This window comes from Notamacropus eugenii, chromosome 6 (assembly GCF_028372415.1).
Source record: "Notamacropus eugenii isolate mMacEug1 chromosome 6, mMacEug1.pri_v2, whole genome shotgun sequence".
NCBI classification, from domain to species: domain Eukaryota; kingdom Metazoa; phylum Chordata; class Mammalia; order Diprotodontia; family Macropodidae; genus Notamacropus; species Notamacropus eugenii.
The window spans coordinates 201,509,588-201,525,090 of NC_092877.1; the positions used below are offsets into that span (position 1 = coordinate 201,509,588).

The 15,503-nt window shown below is 41.8% G+C and overlaps 1 protein-coding gene across 6 annotated transcripts in view; it reads right to left on the bottom strand.

Annotated features, from left to right (window-relative positions):
- The window catches only part of UXS1 (UDP-glucuronate decarboxylase 1), a 141,909-nt gene extending 126,796 nt beyond the window's left edge, over window positions 1-15,113 (bottom strand). For 2 of the 6 annotated variants that reach the window (XM_072621779.1, XM_072621777.1), the window contains exon 1: window positions 14,853-15,083. In XM_072621779.1, the coding sequence (XP_072477880.1) occupies window positions 14,853-14,949 (97 nt within the window). In that variant the 5' untranslated portion in view covers window positions 14,950-15,083. Of the gene's footprint in view, window positions 1-14,852 lie in introns of all 6 variants that reach the window. The other 4 variants (XM_072621780.1, XM_072621778.1, XM_072621782.1 and 1 more) reach the window with 4 other exon arrangements.
- Window positions 15,114-15,503: the final 390 nt, after the last annotated feature.

The following is a 15,503-nucleotide window of genomic DNA, read 5'->3' on the forward strand; positions in this document are numbered from 1 at the left end:
AGTATGAACAATAACTCTTAGGTATATTATTTCATTTTAATTTTCTTACAAATTTTTTAATAGACGCAAAATTCTGTTCCCAATAACCTCCTGTTGTTATGCAATGTGGTCATCTGCTATTTTTGTAATTTTTAGAATTTTAATTTAAACTTTTTGTTGTTACATTTCAAGTTCCAAACTGTCTCCCTCCCTTCCCACCCTACATTAGAAAAGGCCATCATGATTTTCTTCGGACTTCAAACCTTGAATCCTGACCTACATGGACTGAAAGCTGAAAAGGCGCATCGTGCAATACCTAAACAGTAACAAATACGGAAAATATGTGGATATTTGCACCTTAGCATCTGATTTGCAAGAATTGTACAGTGTAGATTATGGCAGAAGGAAGAGAAATGCTTTCAGAATTCAGGTAGAAAAAGTTTTTAGCATAATCAGGAGAGAGAAAGAACTTGAAGACTTAACTGAATTACAAGATGAACCTGTGGCAAAGAGCAAGAAAAAGTCAAGAGTTTAATGAATATATAGCAAACAAAACAGATGATGATTCAGATGTGAAAGATTTCCCAGATCACCAGGAAAATTCTGAATATCACCTGGTAAGATAAGGTACTGAAGTTAAGGTCCTTTTTCTCAAGCTGAAATGCCAAGCCTTCAAACTTACTGCAGATAGTACAGTTCTGATGGGCTAGCCATGTTTTTCAAACGCCGAATATGTTTGTCTAAAAGACTGTTTTACAGAGAAGTCACACAAGGTAAGTGAGCACACGGAGGTCAGAAGAAATGATACAAGGACAGTCTCAAGGTCTCTCTGAAGACTTCTGGAATCAGTTGTGAGACATGGGAGACACTGGCATAGGACTATCCAACATGGCATTCCCACATCAAAGAAGGCACTGTGCTCTGTGAGCAAAGCAGAGTGCAATAGCTCAAAAGAAATGTGAAATGCACAAACTTAGAGATATCTCTACTCCAAATGTTCACATGGATTACTTGTTCCCAATCTATGGTAGAGCCTTCTGAGCACAAATTGGTCTGATAGACACCATAGTGAGACACTGTACCTTGACCCCAACCTGGTGTCATTTTGCTCCTCTTTGAACACAAAAAACAACAACCAGACACAAAACTACCCCTTATACAGTACGGGCCAGTCAAACTGGCTTTTTTTCCATCTAATTGCTATGCCTTTACACTGGCTGTCTCAGATTCCTGAAATGCACTCTCTCTCTCTCTGCCTGTATGAATCCATAGTTTCCTTCAAAGCTTGAAGGATATACCACCACCTACACAAGACCTTTCCTGATCCTCCCAGCTCTTCTTCCCCTCACCCCACACTCCCACCCCATTACCTCTTATTTCATATATGTTTTATATCAATGTATGTGTATATAGGTTTTTTCTCCTCAAAGAATGGAAGCTTATTTATGACAGGGACTGTGATTTATGTTTTTACATCCTTGGTGCCTGGCAGTGTAAATTTGCACATAATAACTCTTTAATAAATTAACTAGACATAAAGAAAAAAAGAAAAGGCCATCATTTCACACACATGATGAAAATAATTATACTAGGGAGCCAAGATGGCGGAGTAGAAAGACACACATATGCTAGCTCCAAACCCACAGCCCATAAAATATCTGTAAAAAAGAACTCCCAACAAATTCTGGAGAAGCAGAAGCCACAGAACAATGGAGCAGACGAGATTTCTGTTCCAGAGAGCCCAGAAAACCTCTCCCAAAAGGTCCTTCGCGCTGTGGACCCGGAGCCGAGCTCAGCCCCACCTTGGCAGCGTGGCACCAAGAGGAGCAGATCCGAGCAGGCTTCAGGGACGGAATCTCCAGTGGCCTCATGGGTCCCTCCACCCACAGGTGACAAGGGTCGGTGAGAGGGTCTTCTCGGCTTGCCAACAGGGGAGTGGGGCGCCCCCATAACTCAGGCCCCCTCAGGAGGCAGCAGCAGAGGCAGCAGCAGACAGGGGCTACCCAAGTAGGCAGGAGCCTGGATCCATTGTTGAAGGTCTCTGCATAAACTCCCTGAGGGAACTGAGCCCATGAGGCGGCCCTGCCCCCACCTGAGCACCTAAAGTTAATCTCACACTGAATAAGCAGCCCTGCCCCTGCCCCAAGCCCTGAGGCTGGGAAGCAGCATTTGAATCTCAGACCCCAAGCCCTGGCTGGGCAGATCTGGAGGCAAAGTGGGTGTGAAGAGAATATTCAGAAGTCAAGTCACTGGCTGCGAAAATGCCCAGAAAAGGGAAAAAAAAATAAGACTATAGAAGGTTACTTTCTTGGTGAACACGTATTTCCTCCCTTCCTTTCTGATGAGGAAGAACAATGCTTACCATCACAGAAAGACACAGAAGTCAAGGTATCTGCATCCCAGCCCACTCAATGGGCTCAGGCCATGGAAGAGTTCAAAAAGGATTTTGAAAATCAAGTTAGAGAGGTGGAAGAAAAACTGGGAAGAGAAATGAGAGGCACGCAAGCAAAGCATGAAAAACAAGTAAACACCCTGCTAAAGGAGACCCCAAAAAAATGCTGAAGAAAATAACACATTGAAAAATGGCTAACTCAATCGGCAAAAGAGGTTCAAAAAGCCAATGAGGAGAAGAATGCTTTCAAAAGCAGAATTAGCCAGATGGAAAAGGAGGTTCAAAAGATCACTGAAGAAAATAGTTCTCTCAAAATTAGAATGGCACAGATGGAGGCTAATGACTTTATGAGAAACCAAGAAATCACAAAACAAAACCAAAAGAATGAAAAAATGGAAGATAATGTGAAATATCTCATTGGAAAAACCACTGACCTGGAAAATAGATCCAGGAGAGACAATTTAAAAATTATGGGCCTACCTGAAAGCCAGGATCAAAAAAAGAGCCTAGACATCATCTTTCATGAAATTATCAAGGAAAACTGCCCTGAGATTCTAGAACCAGAGGGCAAAATAAGTATTCAAGGAATCCACAGATCACCGCCTGAAAGAGATCCAAAAAGAGAAAACTCCTAGGAACATTGTGGCCAAATTCTAGAGTTGCCAGGTCAAGGAGAAAATATTACAAGCAGCTAGAAAGAAACAATTCAAGTATTGTGGAAATACAATCAGGATAACACAAGATCTAGCAGCTTCTACATTAAGGGATCGAAGGGTGTGGAACAGGATATTCCAGAAGTCAAAGGAACTAGGACTAAAACCAAGAATCACCTACCCAGCAAAACTGAGTATAATACTTCAGGGGAAAAAATGGTCTTTCAATGAAATTGGGGACTTTCAAGCATTCTTGATGGAAAGAAAATTTGACTTTCAAATACAAGAATGAAGAGAAGCATGAAAAGGTAAACAGCAAAGAGAAGTCATAAGGGACTTACTAAAGCTGAACTGTTTACATTTCTACATGGAAAGACAATATTTGTAACTCTTGAAACTATTCAGTATCTGGGTACTGGGTGGGATTACACACACACACACATAGAGACAGAGTGCACAGAGTGAATTGAAGAGGATGGGATCATATCTTAAAAAAATGAAATCAAGCAGTGAGAGAAAAATATATTGGGAGGAGAAAGGGAGAAATGGAATGGGGCAAATTATCTCTCATAAAAGAGGCAAGCAAAAGACTTATTAGTAGAGGGATAAAGAGGGGAGGTAAGAGAAAAACATGAAGTTTACTCTCATCACATTCCACTAAAGGAAGGAATAAAATGCACACTCATTTTGGTAGGAAAACCTATCTTACAATACAGGAAAGTGGGGGAGAAGGGGATAAGCAGGGTGGGGGGGATGATAGAAGGGAGGGCATGGGGAGGAGGGAGCAATTTGAGGTTGACACTCATGGGGAGGGACAGGATCAAAAGAGAATAGAAGTAATGGGGGGCAGGATAGGATGGAGGGATATATAGTTAGTCTTACACAACATGACTATTATGGAAGTCATTTGCAAAACTACACAGATTTGGCCTATATTGAGTTGCTTGCCTTCCAAAGGGAATGGATGGGGAGGGAGGGATGAAGAGAAGTTGGAACTCAAAGTTTTAGGAACAACTGTCGAATACTGTTCTTGCCACTAGGAAATAAGAAATACAGGTAAAGGGGTATAGAAAGTTATTTGGCCCTACAGGACAAAAGAGAAGATGGAAACAAGGGCAGAGAGGGATGATAGAAGAGAGAGCAGATTGGTGATAGGAGCAATTAGAATGCTCGGTGTTTTGGGGTGGGGGGAGGGGACAAAAGGAGAGAAAATTTGGAACCCAAAATTTTGTTAAAATGAATGTTAAAACTTAAATAAATTAATTAATTAATTAAAAAATAAATAAAATGAAGAGGATGGATTAGAAAAAAAGAAAATAAATAAAAAAAAGAAAATAATTATACTATATATACTTCAATTTATCAGTTCTTTCTCTAGAGGTGAATAGCATCTTTCTTCATAGGTTCTTAGTAGTTGATTTGAGCATTTAAAATATTCAGAATAGCTTAGTCATTTTTAAAAAATTTAAATGGAGGGAACATTAGACACTGACAATTGAATGCTAGAAGAAAGTCTGTGGAGTTTGAGATGCTCGTAATTCACTTACCCTGCAACCACTCTTTACAGTTTATATATTACTCTCCTCTAAATAACCCTATGAGTGAAGACAGGCTATCCCATGACATATTTAATTGCCCAAAGCAGTGAGATATGATCTCCTGTAAAGATTGCATGAACAATGAAAACAATAAAAACAATCTAAATAGAAAGGAACAATGAAACCAAAATTGAGTGCTCCACAGCTATAATTTCCAGAAGAGATGAGAAAATACACCTCTCCCCTTTCATTGGAGAGGGAGGAGAGTACAGATATGGAATGCTATATATGTCAAACAAGATCAATTTGTTAGTTGATCTTGCTGAAATTTTTTTTATTTCCAGGCACAAGAGAAGGCTAAACAAGGAGAAGAGGGTGAGGAAGATATGTTCATAGATGAATGTGCATGCAGAATCTAGTTGCCATCTTGGGGAAAGGGGAGGAGAGGGAGAAAAATTGGGAACTGAAAATTTTTCAAAGAACGAATGTTGACAATTGTCTTTACATGTAATTGAGAAAAAATACTATTAAAAAGAATGTGAAATAAAGACAAAAGTCATCAATTAAAAAAACAGCAACACTCCTGAAAAAAATAAAAAAAGACTGCATGAAAGGAGAAAGAATCCAAAAGGTCTTTCTGCTTAAAATGGTCTTCCCTTAACCCTTCCTCAGAATGAAAGATGGATGAGGAAAAATGGCCCATCCTCTAAAGAAGGTGGCAAATTGTGTTTGTCACTAGCATTCATATCAAGAAGTATCTGCAGCTCCACAAGAATCAGGTTATTTTGATGCTTATAGCTAGGAATATTTTCCAGTAATCAGACTGACCTGCTAAATCTTCTTTTATCCTTACAGGTGATTATTATTATTAGCCCCTTATAATCCCCTCACATTAATGCCCTACTTTGAATGCTATATCCTGATATGCTAAGTACAACTTTAATGGAGGGGAGACAAACATACCTGATTAATCTAATAAGAGACTATCAGAATCAAGAACTGCTTCATTTAAGTCCTGCCACTGACAAAGACTACCTTTGTTATAGTGGGCAAGTCATTTAACTTCTCAGTGTCTCTAGTGTCTAAAATGCTAAAGAACGGACCACTTGCCAACCTGCATCAAAGGAGAGAATTTCCATAATGGATACTCTCCCATAGATGACATCATGGGCTCTGAATAAATAATCAAAAAACCACATATACACATGTGCATGTGTGTGTCATATACTAAACTAAATACTTTTTATTACATAAAAGGAATCAAGGACATGGGGTACACAGTGTCCAAATTCCTTACTATTTCATTTAAAAGTTCTACTCAAAACATACTTGAGAATTCTGATTACAAATGAAAAGAGACCTGCACTGGTTATAAAATCATCAGTTGTTGTAGGTGATGCTGGACCTAGAGTCAAGAAGACTCATCTTTGTGACTTCCCACATTTACTAGTTATGCGACCCTGGGCAAGTCACTTAACTCTGACTCAGTCTCCTCATCTATAAAATGAGCCAGAGAAGGAAATAGCAAACCACTCTAGTATCTTTGCCAAGAAAAGCCCAAAGGGAATCACAAAGAGTCAGACACTACTGACAATGAAGGTACAAACCTAGTGGAACTGAATCTCTGTAACCTACATCCAAGGCCCTCTGCTTTGCAGATTATCCAGGGCATTTTTTTTTAAATCCCAGATGCCATCTAGTTTATGCCTGGATGTTCTCTGCACCAAGCTGGTGTGTACTTAAGCAATAAGTTTACTTTAATGAATTAAACATAATGTAAAAGGTTCATCTGCAGTTTTTAAAAAACTATAATGCATTCCAAAGCCAAATATGCTTTTTAGATTAACTATGAATCTATTCCCATTAATATGCATAATGGAGAATTAACAGACTAAGCCCCAAAATCCAGTACATACAGATATACATCAATTTATGCAAGTCTTATGTTCCTGAGAAGTGAACAAAGTTTATACATAGGTTTGGGAGATTTTCTTGTAAACTGGGGAGGAGAGGAACCAAAGCTTGGGATTTGCTTATTTCAGGTCTGACTAGGACTGATTCAAAAAGAAGGAAAATAAAGAGTAACTAGGTAAGATCAGGGAGATGATTACAGAAGAAGAAAGAGAACAAGAAGTTCATTCCTTCCCTTCTCAGCAGAGATGGGTTTAGTTTGGCTCAACTGTTACATGTTTTCCGTCTTTCATTTTTTTTGTTTGTTATAAAGGATGGCTTGCTGAAGAGGAGGGGATGAGTATATACTTATAAATGAGAATGATATAAAAGCAAAAAACTGACCAATAAATTAACATCTTTCAATTAGTTTTTTATTAAATTTAAGAAAAAAATTCCTACAGATATAATTCCATTATAGATGGTATGAGTTAATCAAATTGTCTTCTTAGTGTAGAACTGGGGCAAAATGAGCACACTAGAATAAATCACATTCCCACTCTTTAAGAGTTCATGTCAGAGACCCAAACAAGCAAGTGGAAAGGAGTATTCTGAACCAATTAGAGGGAAACTGGGAGAGTCAGGACACTGCATCTTTTATTCCTTAATCCAAACGGTATTTATTGAGCTCCAGATATGTGCCTACTACATGATGTCCTAGATGCAGTGAGGACATAAAAATGGCTTATGCCATGCTCTCAAGCAGAACTTAGAAAATATGCATACGAAACAATCTGAGACTAACACAAGGATATCTGTGATCTAGTGCCAAATGTCAGGGAAAAACCTAAGGTGACTTGCTTCTTCCGTGAAGCAGGATGTGCTGTGAGAATGAGGCACCAAGCTGGAGTCTGTCTGAGATGTAAATGAACTCTCCTAGGAAATCCTGCTACCCTGTCCTTATTTCATTCATTTGGCAAACATTTATTTAAATACCCACTAGGTAGTGGCACTGAGGTACAAGGACCTGAAACAGATACAAAGATAAATAAATAAGACAGTTCCTGAAATGAGAGGAGATCCCAGTGGGTTTAGTCAGCAAACCTGAGTTAGAATTCTGATTCTGATTATTTACATTGTCTGACTTGGGCAAATCACTTAACTTCAAAGAAACATCAATTTCCCCATCTGTAAAAGGAGCTTGGTGGTTGCCAATCTTTTTGAATATCTGTACCTTCTTTTATATATAAAAAACCCTGAGGACCTCCACACTAATAATAATTGTATTATTGGTGTCTAATGAAGAAGAAACACTTAGTGATGAAAAATTGCTATGAATTCACTAATTCCTTTAAATAAATGTGTATTGTACTAACCACAATATCTACACATAACTGAAAAAAACAAGGATAATCTATATGATTGAGATTATTTCATTCAACCAACAGGAAGTATGCATGTTTAGAATGGCATGTTACACAGTGTATTTTCTTGGATTTAAATAGGTATCAAAAGGATAATTATGGTGTATATATTGGTTTAGGACCCTGTCCTGCATTAACAGGGACTTATAGCTCACAAGTTGGGTAACTACTGAATTAAAACATTCTAAAGTTGCTTTAAGAGGCTGCAAGGTGGCACCAGAGAAAGAATTAGGAGGCAGAGGGATGCCAGAAGTCTGAAAGACCTAACCTAACTTTACCTCTCTCTGCCTCATCTTCCTCATCTGTAAAATGGGGATGATAACAGTACCCACCTCCCAGAGCTTTGTGCGATCGGATGAAAGAATATTTGCAAAAATACTTTGGAAACCATAAAACACCCTGGGGAAGAGGAAACAGAGGAACCGCTCAGAGGTGTGGTGTGGTGGGGGGAGGGTAGAGAATGGGGAATGACTGAACACTTGAGGTAGGGCTGCCAGCCCCTCCCATCCCAGGAAGCCCCATAACCCTAACAGATGCAATCAAGACAAAAGCAGGAACTCAATCACAAGGATTCCACAGTCCTTTCTTAGAACTTTGTGATTAAGTTAACTGTAAGTTTCCCTATTGTCTAAATTCTGACAGAATATTTCCCTTTAACTGCCAAAAGGCCCCTCCTAATAGAATTTCCAGAATGCTACTTATCCATTCTTATTTTCTTAAATTTTAAGGAATTCCCAAATCCTCATCCCTATTCTGACTAGCTAGCCCTGTCTTTTGAGTTTACTCCAGCCTGGTTTGCCCATCTATCTCCTCCACCATTACCCAGGCCCCCAAGTTCCTCTCCCTCACTATCAAATTCTATCAGGTCCTCCAATTTTTCAAGCTACTTGCTTTCCCTGGAGAATATTGCATTCTTTCTAACACTTACAGAGGAGGTTCCTCCTCCCATTTCCCCACCCCTAGACACAAAGGCATAAAAAGAAAGAATGGCAAACTCCCAAGCTCCCACGAGCACTTCTAGTCCGTTCCTCTACCCACATCTCCCAATAATTTATCCCCTTTTGAAGTCTATCCAGTCTATTTATACCACCCACTCCCCATTCTTATTTCTGTCATCTACTGACATCCATGTCACTCATTCTTCCACATTTCTAAAAGACTTTAGCATCTGTTTCACAACTTCCTCTCCACCCCATTGCCTGCCTTCATCCTCCAGGGCTCAAATATTTATGATGAGGACCATTCAGACATAAATTCTCCACTCCTCACCCATCTCAGTCACATGCAAGCATGACCACACATTAGATCACCGCTACACAGAACTTCAATACTTCAAAGATCACAAGATTTAGAGCTAAAAGAACCCTTAGAGCTTTTGCCTTATCTTGTTCCTCATCAGACCTCAGGTCCTACCTCTTTTTAGAACCTTCCCTTAGGGGCTTTTCTCTATCATTACAATGCAAATTCTTTCAGGTCAGGTAGGTCTCACTTACTTGCATTTGTATCCCCTCCCCTTTCCCTACACACCACCCCTGCCCCTGGGGTAACATAATACCTAGTACATAGGAGTTAAAGAAAATGCTTTATCTATCAATCCAAGGGCAGCTAGGTGGTGCAGTAGAGTGCTAGTTCTGGAATGAGGAAGACAAATTTGTCTTCACTAGATGTGTGACCTCGGACAAATCACTTAACCTTTTTTTGCCTCAGTTTTCTCATCTGTAAAATAAGCTGGAAAAGAAAATGGCAAACCACTGCAGTATCTTTGCCAAGAAAACCCCAAATGAGAACATAATCAGACATGACTGAAAAACGACCAAACAACAATAACGTCGATCCAAATTGAGAACGATCATTTTGAGACCTTTCATGTTATAGATGAAATTGAGGACCTAAAGTGACTTGTCCAAGGTCATACACTCTCACCTCAAATATCCAATAAGTTGTGAAATCTTGTCATTTCTAGCTCCACAATATCTCTCACGTACAATTCCATTCTGTCAGGTTCATTCCATATCACCGGGATTATTATGATAACCTCCTAAGTGGTCTCTCTATCTCAAGTTTTTCTCTCCAATCCATCCTCCACCTAGCTTCCAAAGTGATTTTCCTGAAGTGCAGCTCTAACCATGGCAGTTCCTTATTCACTAAATTCCAGTGGCTTTCTATTGCTTCTAGAAACAAATAGAAATTTCTTTGTTGCCAGTCTTACTTCACATTACTTCCCGTGTCCATGAAGTTGTCTTCCCTTTGCTTAATTGACTCTTCTTGCTAATCTTTACCAATAAATGAAATGGTCTCTGGCCCTGAAGTAACTTACATTCTACTGAAGGAAATATGTTCGGATAAATAAGCTTCTAAAAGTAAGGAGAGTCAGTAAGTAACCAGCATTCCCTATTCCTTGGTGAGAACCATCCCTCTACTTGTACCTTTGCTCCCACCCAGTCTCACTCTTCCAGAGCCTTACTCCAGGAGTCACATCCCCTGTCATACACACTGTCAATCTCTCTTCTTCTACAAGTTCTTTCCCAACTGTCTACAAACATAAAACATAGTCATCACGTAGTAAGCTGCAGAACTGGTAGACAATTCAAAAAGTTATCTAGTTCTAATTCCTTATTGTACACAAAAAGAAAATGAGGCCTAAGAAGTTAAGTACCACGCCCAAGGTCACACAGGTAGTAAATGTCAAAGGCAGGAATCAAACTCAGGTCCTCTGACTAGAGTATTGTTTTCCCCTAGATCACATTAGGTCAGTCTCTCTCCCAATCATAAAAATGTCCTTCTCTGACCCTTCAATCTCATTCAACCATGATCCCATTTCTCATCTCCCTAATGTCTTGAAAAAGTCATCTATACTCAATGTCTCCACTTCCTCACTACTTTCTTCCTAATTTTAGGCAATTTGGCTTCTACTCTCTCTCCTTCAATTTACTAAAGTCATTCTTGGAAGAGATGAACTCCTAATCACCCAATCTAAGAGTTAAGTTAAAACTATCTTTTTAGTCCCTGTCCTACTAGATCTCATGAGATGCGGCAAAATACCCAACTGGAGAGATCTTCCTCTCTCCCTCAGCTTCCATGACACTATATTCTCTAGGTTTTTCTAGCTTTTTATCCATTCCTCCCTGTCCCTTAGGGATCAAGGATGAGTTGTTCCAAAACTCTTCACGTGGATCTCTTGGCTATTTTCTCTCCCATGGAAATTTCATTCACTTCCCTCTCCTTTCTGTTCCTGCTGCAACTACCCTAGTACAGGACTTCACTACCCCCTGTCCAGACAACTGAAATAACCTAACAGGACTTCTCACCTCCAAATGATCTCTTATATTACTGCCAGTTTATCCTAAGGCAAAGAAAGACCTGGCCTCTACTCCAAAATTTTCAATGGTCTGTAAGAAATTATGAAACCATTAATACAGAGAAACATGAAAGACTGAGCTTTCAAGAAGCATGAAAGATTTATAAAAACTAAAGCAAAACTAAGTAAACAGAACCAGGAAAACAATATACTATGTAAATAAGGACAAGAAAACAATCAAAACAATCAATACTATGAAATTACAATGACCAAACTTGGCCTCAAACTGATAGAAGAATGCACCAGAGCCCCCCTAATCCGAAGCCCTAAGGCTGTAAGTCCATCAACATGCATTTGTTAATCATTTACTATGTCTCAGGTACTAAGCTAAACACTAGGATTACAAAAAAAGGCAAAACAGGTCCCTGGCCTCAAGAACTTCATATTCTAGGGAATGAGAGGTCTGGGGCAAACCACCATATACACATAAAATACATAAAATGTAAGTAAATGGGAGGCAATCTCAGAGGGAAGGCACAAAGATAGGAGAGGAGGGAAAGAAGAAATCAGGAAAACATCTCTAACAGAAGGTGGAATTTGGGATGAGTCTTGAAGAAAGCCACAGAATCCAGTAGTAAGACATAAGGGGGAGAACATTCCAAGTATAGGGGAGAACCAGTGAAAAGGCAAAAGTCTGATGGAGTATACTGCTCAAGGAACATTAAGGAGATCCATATTTGCTTGAGAGGATTGAAACGAAAGACTAGAAAGGTACAAAGGGGCCTGGTAGAGAGGGGTATATATGTGATGTATTTAACTCTGAATGTCAGATGTCCATGTTCTGGTTAGTTTTACTGGACTCTTACGGGACTCTCCTCCTTTTTTATTCTTTTTTTTTTTTAGAAGATATCTCTCCAAGAGAGGGAATACATTGAGAAATGTAGGTAACATAAAAGATATCTATAATAATATTATTTTTTTAAATGTTCAGTGGCTTCATATTACTTACCATAGTCCTTTTACCAGGCACTCAAAGTTCTGTCCTAACTTTGAATTCTTCAAACTTAGAGTCTCTTTGGAAGATTTGCTATATCTGATACAGCTATAACATATAAGTTCATTAGAGAAGTACAAGCACAGTACTTTGTGAGAAATTCAAGGGAAGGAAGTTCATAGATGAGAGCGTAGGAAGTATGTATGTGAAGGGGGAGGAAAGTCAGAAAGCATCATGGAAGAGGATGAACTCTGAATTGTTTTCAAAGATGATTTGGAATTCAGTGTTCTACAAAAAAAACAACTTCACTCTGCTCAAAATCTTCAATTACTCCCTAATTCTTACCTCTTCAAATTCTTCTATTTTCAAACCTTAATGAACTAGAAGTTTTCACCTTAAATGCTCTACTTTTCCTGCCTCACTTCTTCTATTCATGCTTAAACACCCAGCTCAGGACCCACTCTCTCTCTATTAAGACTTGAAGTCTCTCCAACTATCCCCCACAACTCCTACACAAGTTAGCCTGTACCTTACAAGTGAACATTTAATCACATCCTGTCCACTGCCCATCATGAGAGGTGTGGCCACAAAAAGAGACTTCCCTGAATCTGCAGTGTCCCCTGGAATCCTACCTTCCCCACTTGGTTGGGAGAGTATGTGGTTTCATGTCTGTTTGTGTGTCTGGCTAGTGGTTTCTTCTTGAAGGGAACTACAGACAACTACTTTCATTTCATTCTTGGTTCTTAGTTTTGCATATGTATTTCCACTGACCATGAGAGTGCCTGGAACAGAGCAGGTGCTTAATAAATGTTTTCCTTGAAAAAATGCTTTCTAATCAATGCTGTCATGCTCCTCCCCTCCCCACCCCCCAATACCCTACACACACACACACACACACACACACACACACACACACACACACACACACACACACACATCACTACCACCAACAAGAATCCCATCATTTCTTAAGTCAGCAGGATGTCTTTCCTGAGCAGGAGCGGTACACTGATGACAAACTAAAACCACAGCAAACCAGGGGGAAAAAGAGCAAACCCTACCTACAATCAGTCCTGTCCCATTACTCTTCACCCTTCTTTTTTTCAAGATTTATCTCTCGTCAAAATAGTCCCACCTTTCAGTCCTTCAAGTAACATTTCCTCTTACTTGAGGACTTAGCAAGTAGCACCCAATGAAAAAGCTACTCAGATGGAGGAACCCACCTCCCCAGGAAGAACTAAAATCCTGTCCACACACAGTTACGTCTGCAACACTAACTGTCGGCTTAGCCCAGAGACTTACTCGAACGCCGGAAAAGGTTGGATACACATGTAACATTTAACTGCCAACTCAACTCAAAGACTGAATCGAACCCAGGAAAAGGTTAGATACACAAGTAACACTAGCGGCGGGCTCAACCCAGAGTCACTGAATCGAACCAACGAAAAGGTTGGACACACCATTAGTGATCCACTCTGGCTTCCAGGGAGGAGAGAACTGGGGGAGGAAGGAGGGTTCGGCTTGGGGAGTAAAATTTAGCATGAGAATAGTTAAATGCTGAGTAATTTCCCTGCAGTGTAAACACTGAGCTCAGTGGATTCTGCCAACTGCACAGTATTTTTATCCTATTTAATAAACACCGATGGCTGGCTGCGAGTGTTACGGGGTTCCGTGGCTGTGCGCGGCACAACTCTCTCCAGACTAAAACAACAAAGAAGGAGGGCTTTTTAGAGCAGTTACCCAGAGACTCCCAAAGGGCATTAACCGGGCACTTGCAGAACAGCTGAGCTCTGCCAGTCTCCTCTGCTACTCTCTGTTCGACTTCCATTCAACACACACAGTAAGCAGACTCTTCTCTACACACACACACACACACACACACACACACACACACACACACACACACACACACACAACACACACGCATCTTTTCCATTCATCTACACTCGAAAAAGAGGGCTCCAGGTAATAGAAGAAGAAGTCTCCATCCAACCACTACGGCCCTAAAGGATTCCTATTCCACGTCCATCTCTCCTAGGCACCAACGTGCACCCCGCTCCACCACCCTCAGAGGGCAGACACGCCTCCGCTCTCGTCGCCCCCTCCCCTCCCGTGTCTCAAGTTCACGGTTAACTCTACACAGGTTGCATTCTTCCCAGCGGGGCCTAAAGCGGTCTCCCTGGGTCTGGGCTGAAGTTTGCTCGCAGATTACTTGCAACGGAGCAAAAATCTCCGAGTCTCTAGAAAAGCGGGGAGGTGGGGGAGGAAGGAGGTTTGGAGAGGGAGGGGTAAGAAGGGCAGGTAGAGCCAGGTGTGCGGAAAGGCAGGCTTAGGGAGCTGGAAGGAAAAGCACCCTCCGGGCTAGAAGCGCCTGCACCCACGAAGCGTGCACCCACCGTCCACACACACGCGCACACGCACACACGCACACACACACCCCTCACTCCCCACCACCACTCAGAACGCAGTGTGTAGGCACCACAGCTACACGACCGCCCGCATCAGCAGTGCCACTCACTTCTCCCATCCCTCCCATCCCTCCCCCTCCCCGCCCAGAAGGACTCCCCACACGAAAGGGGAGAAGGGAACCTCGTCCACCACTCCCCCCACCTCCTTCCCCCCCCCTCCACGAGTGCCCAGCAATGAATGAATGGGGGGGGTCACCCCCACCAGCGCACACTTACAGGCGACGTAGGCGACGAAGGCGATGACCACGAGCAGTTTCATCCTCCTCCGGTTGACGGTGGTCAGCAGGCGTAGCAGCGGCCCCTTGCTCACCATCCCCGGGAGCAGCGCGAGCCCAGGACCCTGCCGCGCGCGCGGGGACCCGCCTGCTGCACAATGCGCGCGGCAGGGCGGCAGCGGCCCGAGGAAACTCCTCCCTCTGCCAGCCAGCCTCGGAGTCTCCGCCCCTCGGCGCCGGAGGCTTCCTGCCGATGGGCCCCAACGCGCAGGCGCAAATTCAGTTCCGCCCTCTCCTTTACTCCCCGCCCCCAACCCGCAGGCGCAGGAACCACCTCTTTTACCCCGCCCCTCCGGTCATCAAAGAATGTTGGGAGCGGGTAAGGGTCCAACTTCCACTGGTGTACGCATGCGTGGAACCGTGCTTCTTTGACCACGCCCTCTCATCTGTCTGGTCTTGTCTTTTTCACCAGCCCTGAGGCTTGTCTGGCGAGTTCCCGTTTGGTCTATTTCAGGGAAGATGTTCCCTCATGAAGCGAGGAAACTCCGAGCTTTGGGGCACGCGTGCTTGGTCTTTACCCTCGCCTCGCCCCCTGCTCCCCGCAGTTAATTTACTCGTCTTTGAGAACGTCACAGGAAAGTTTTTATTTTTA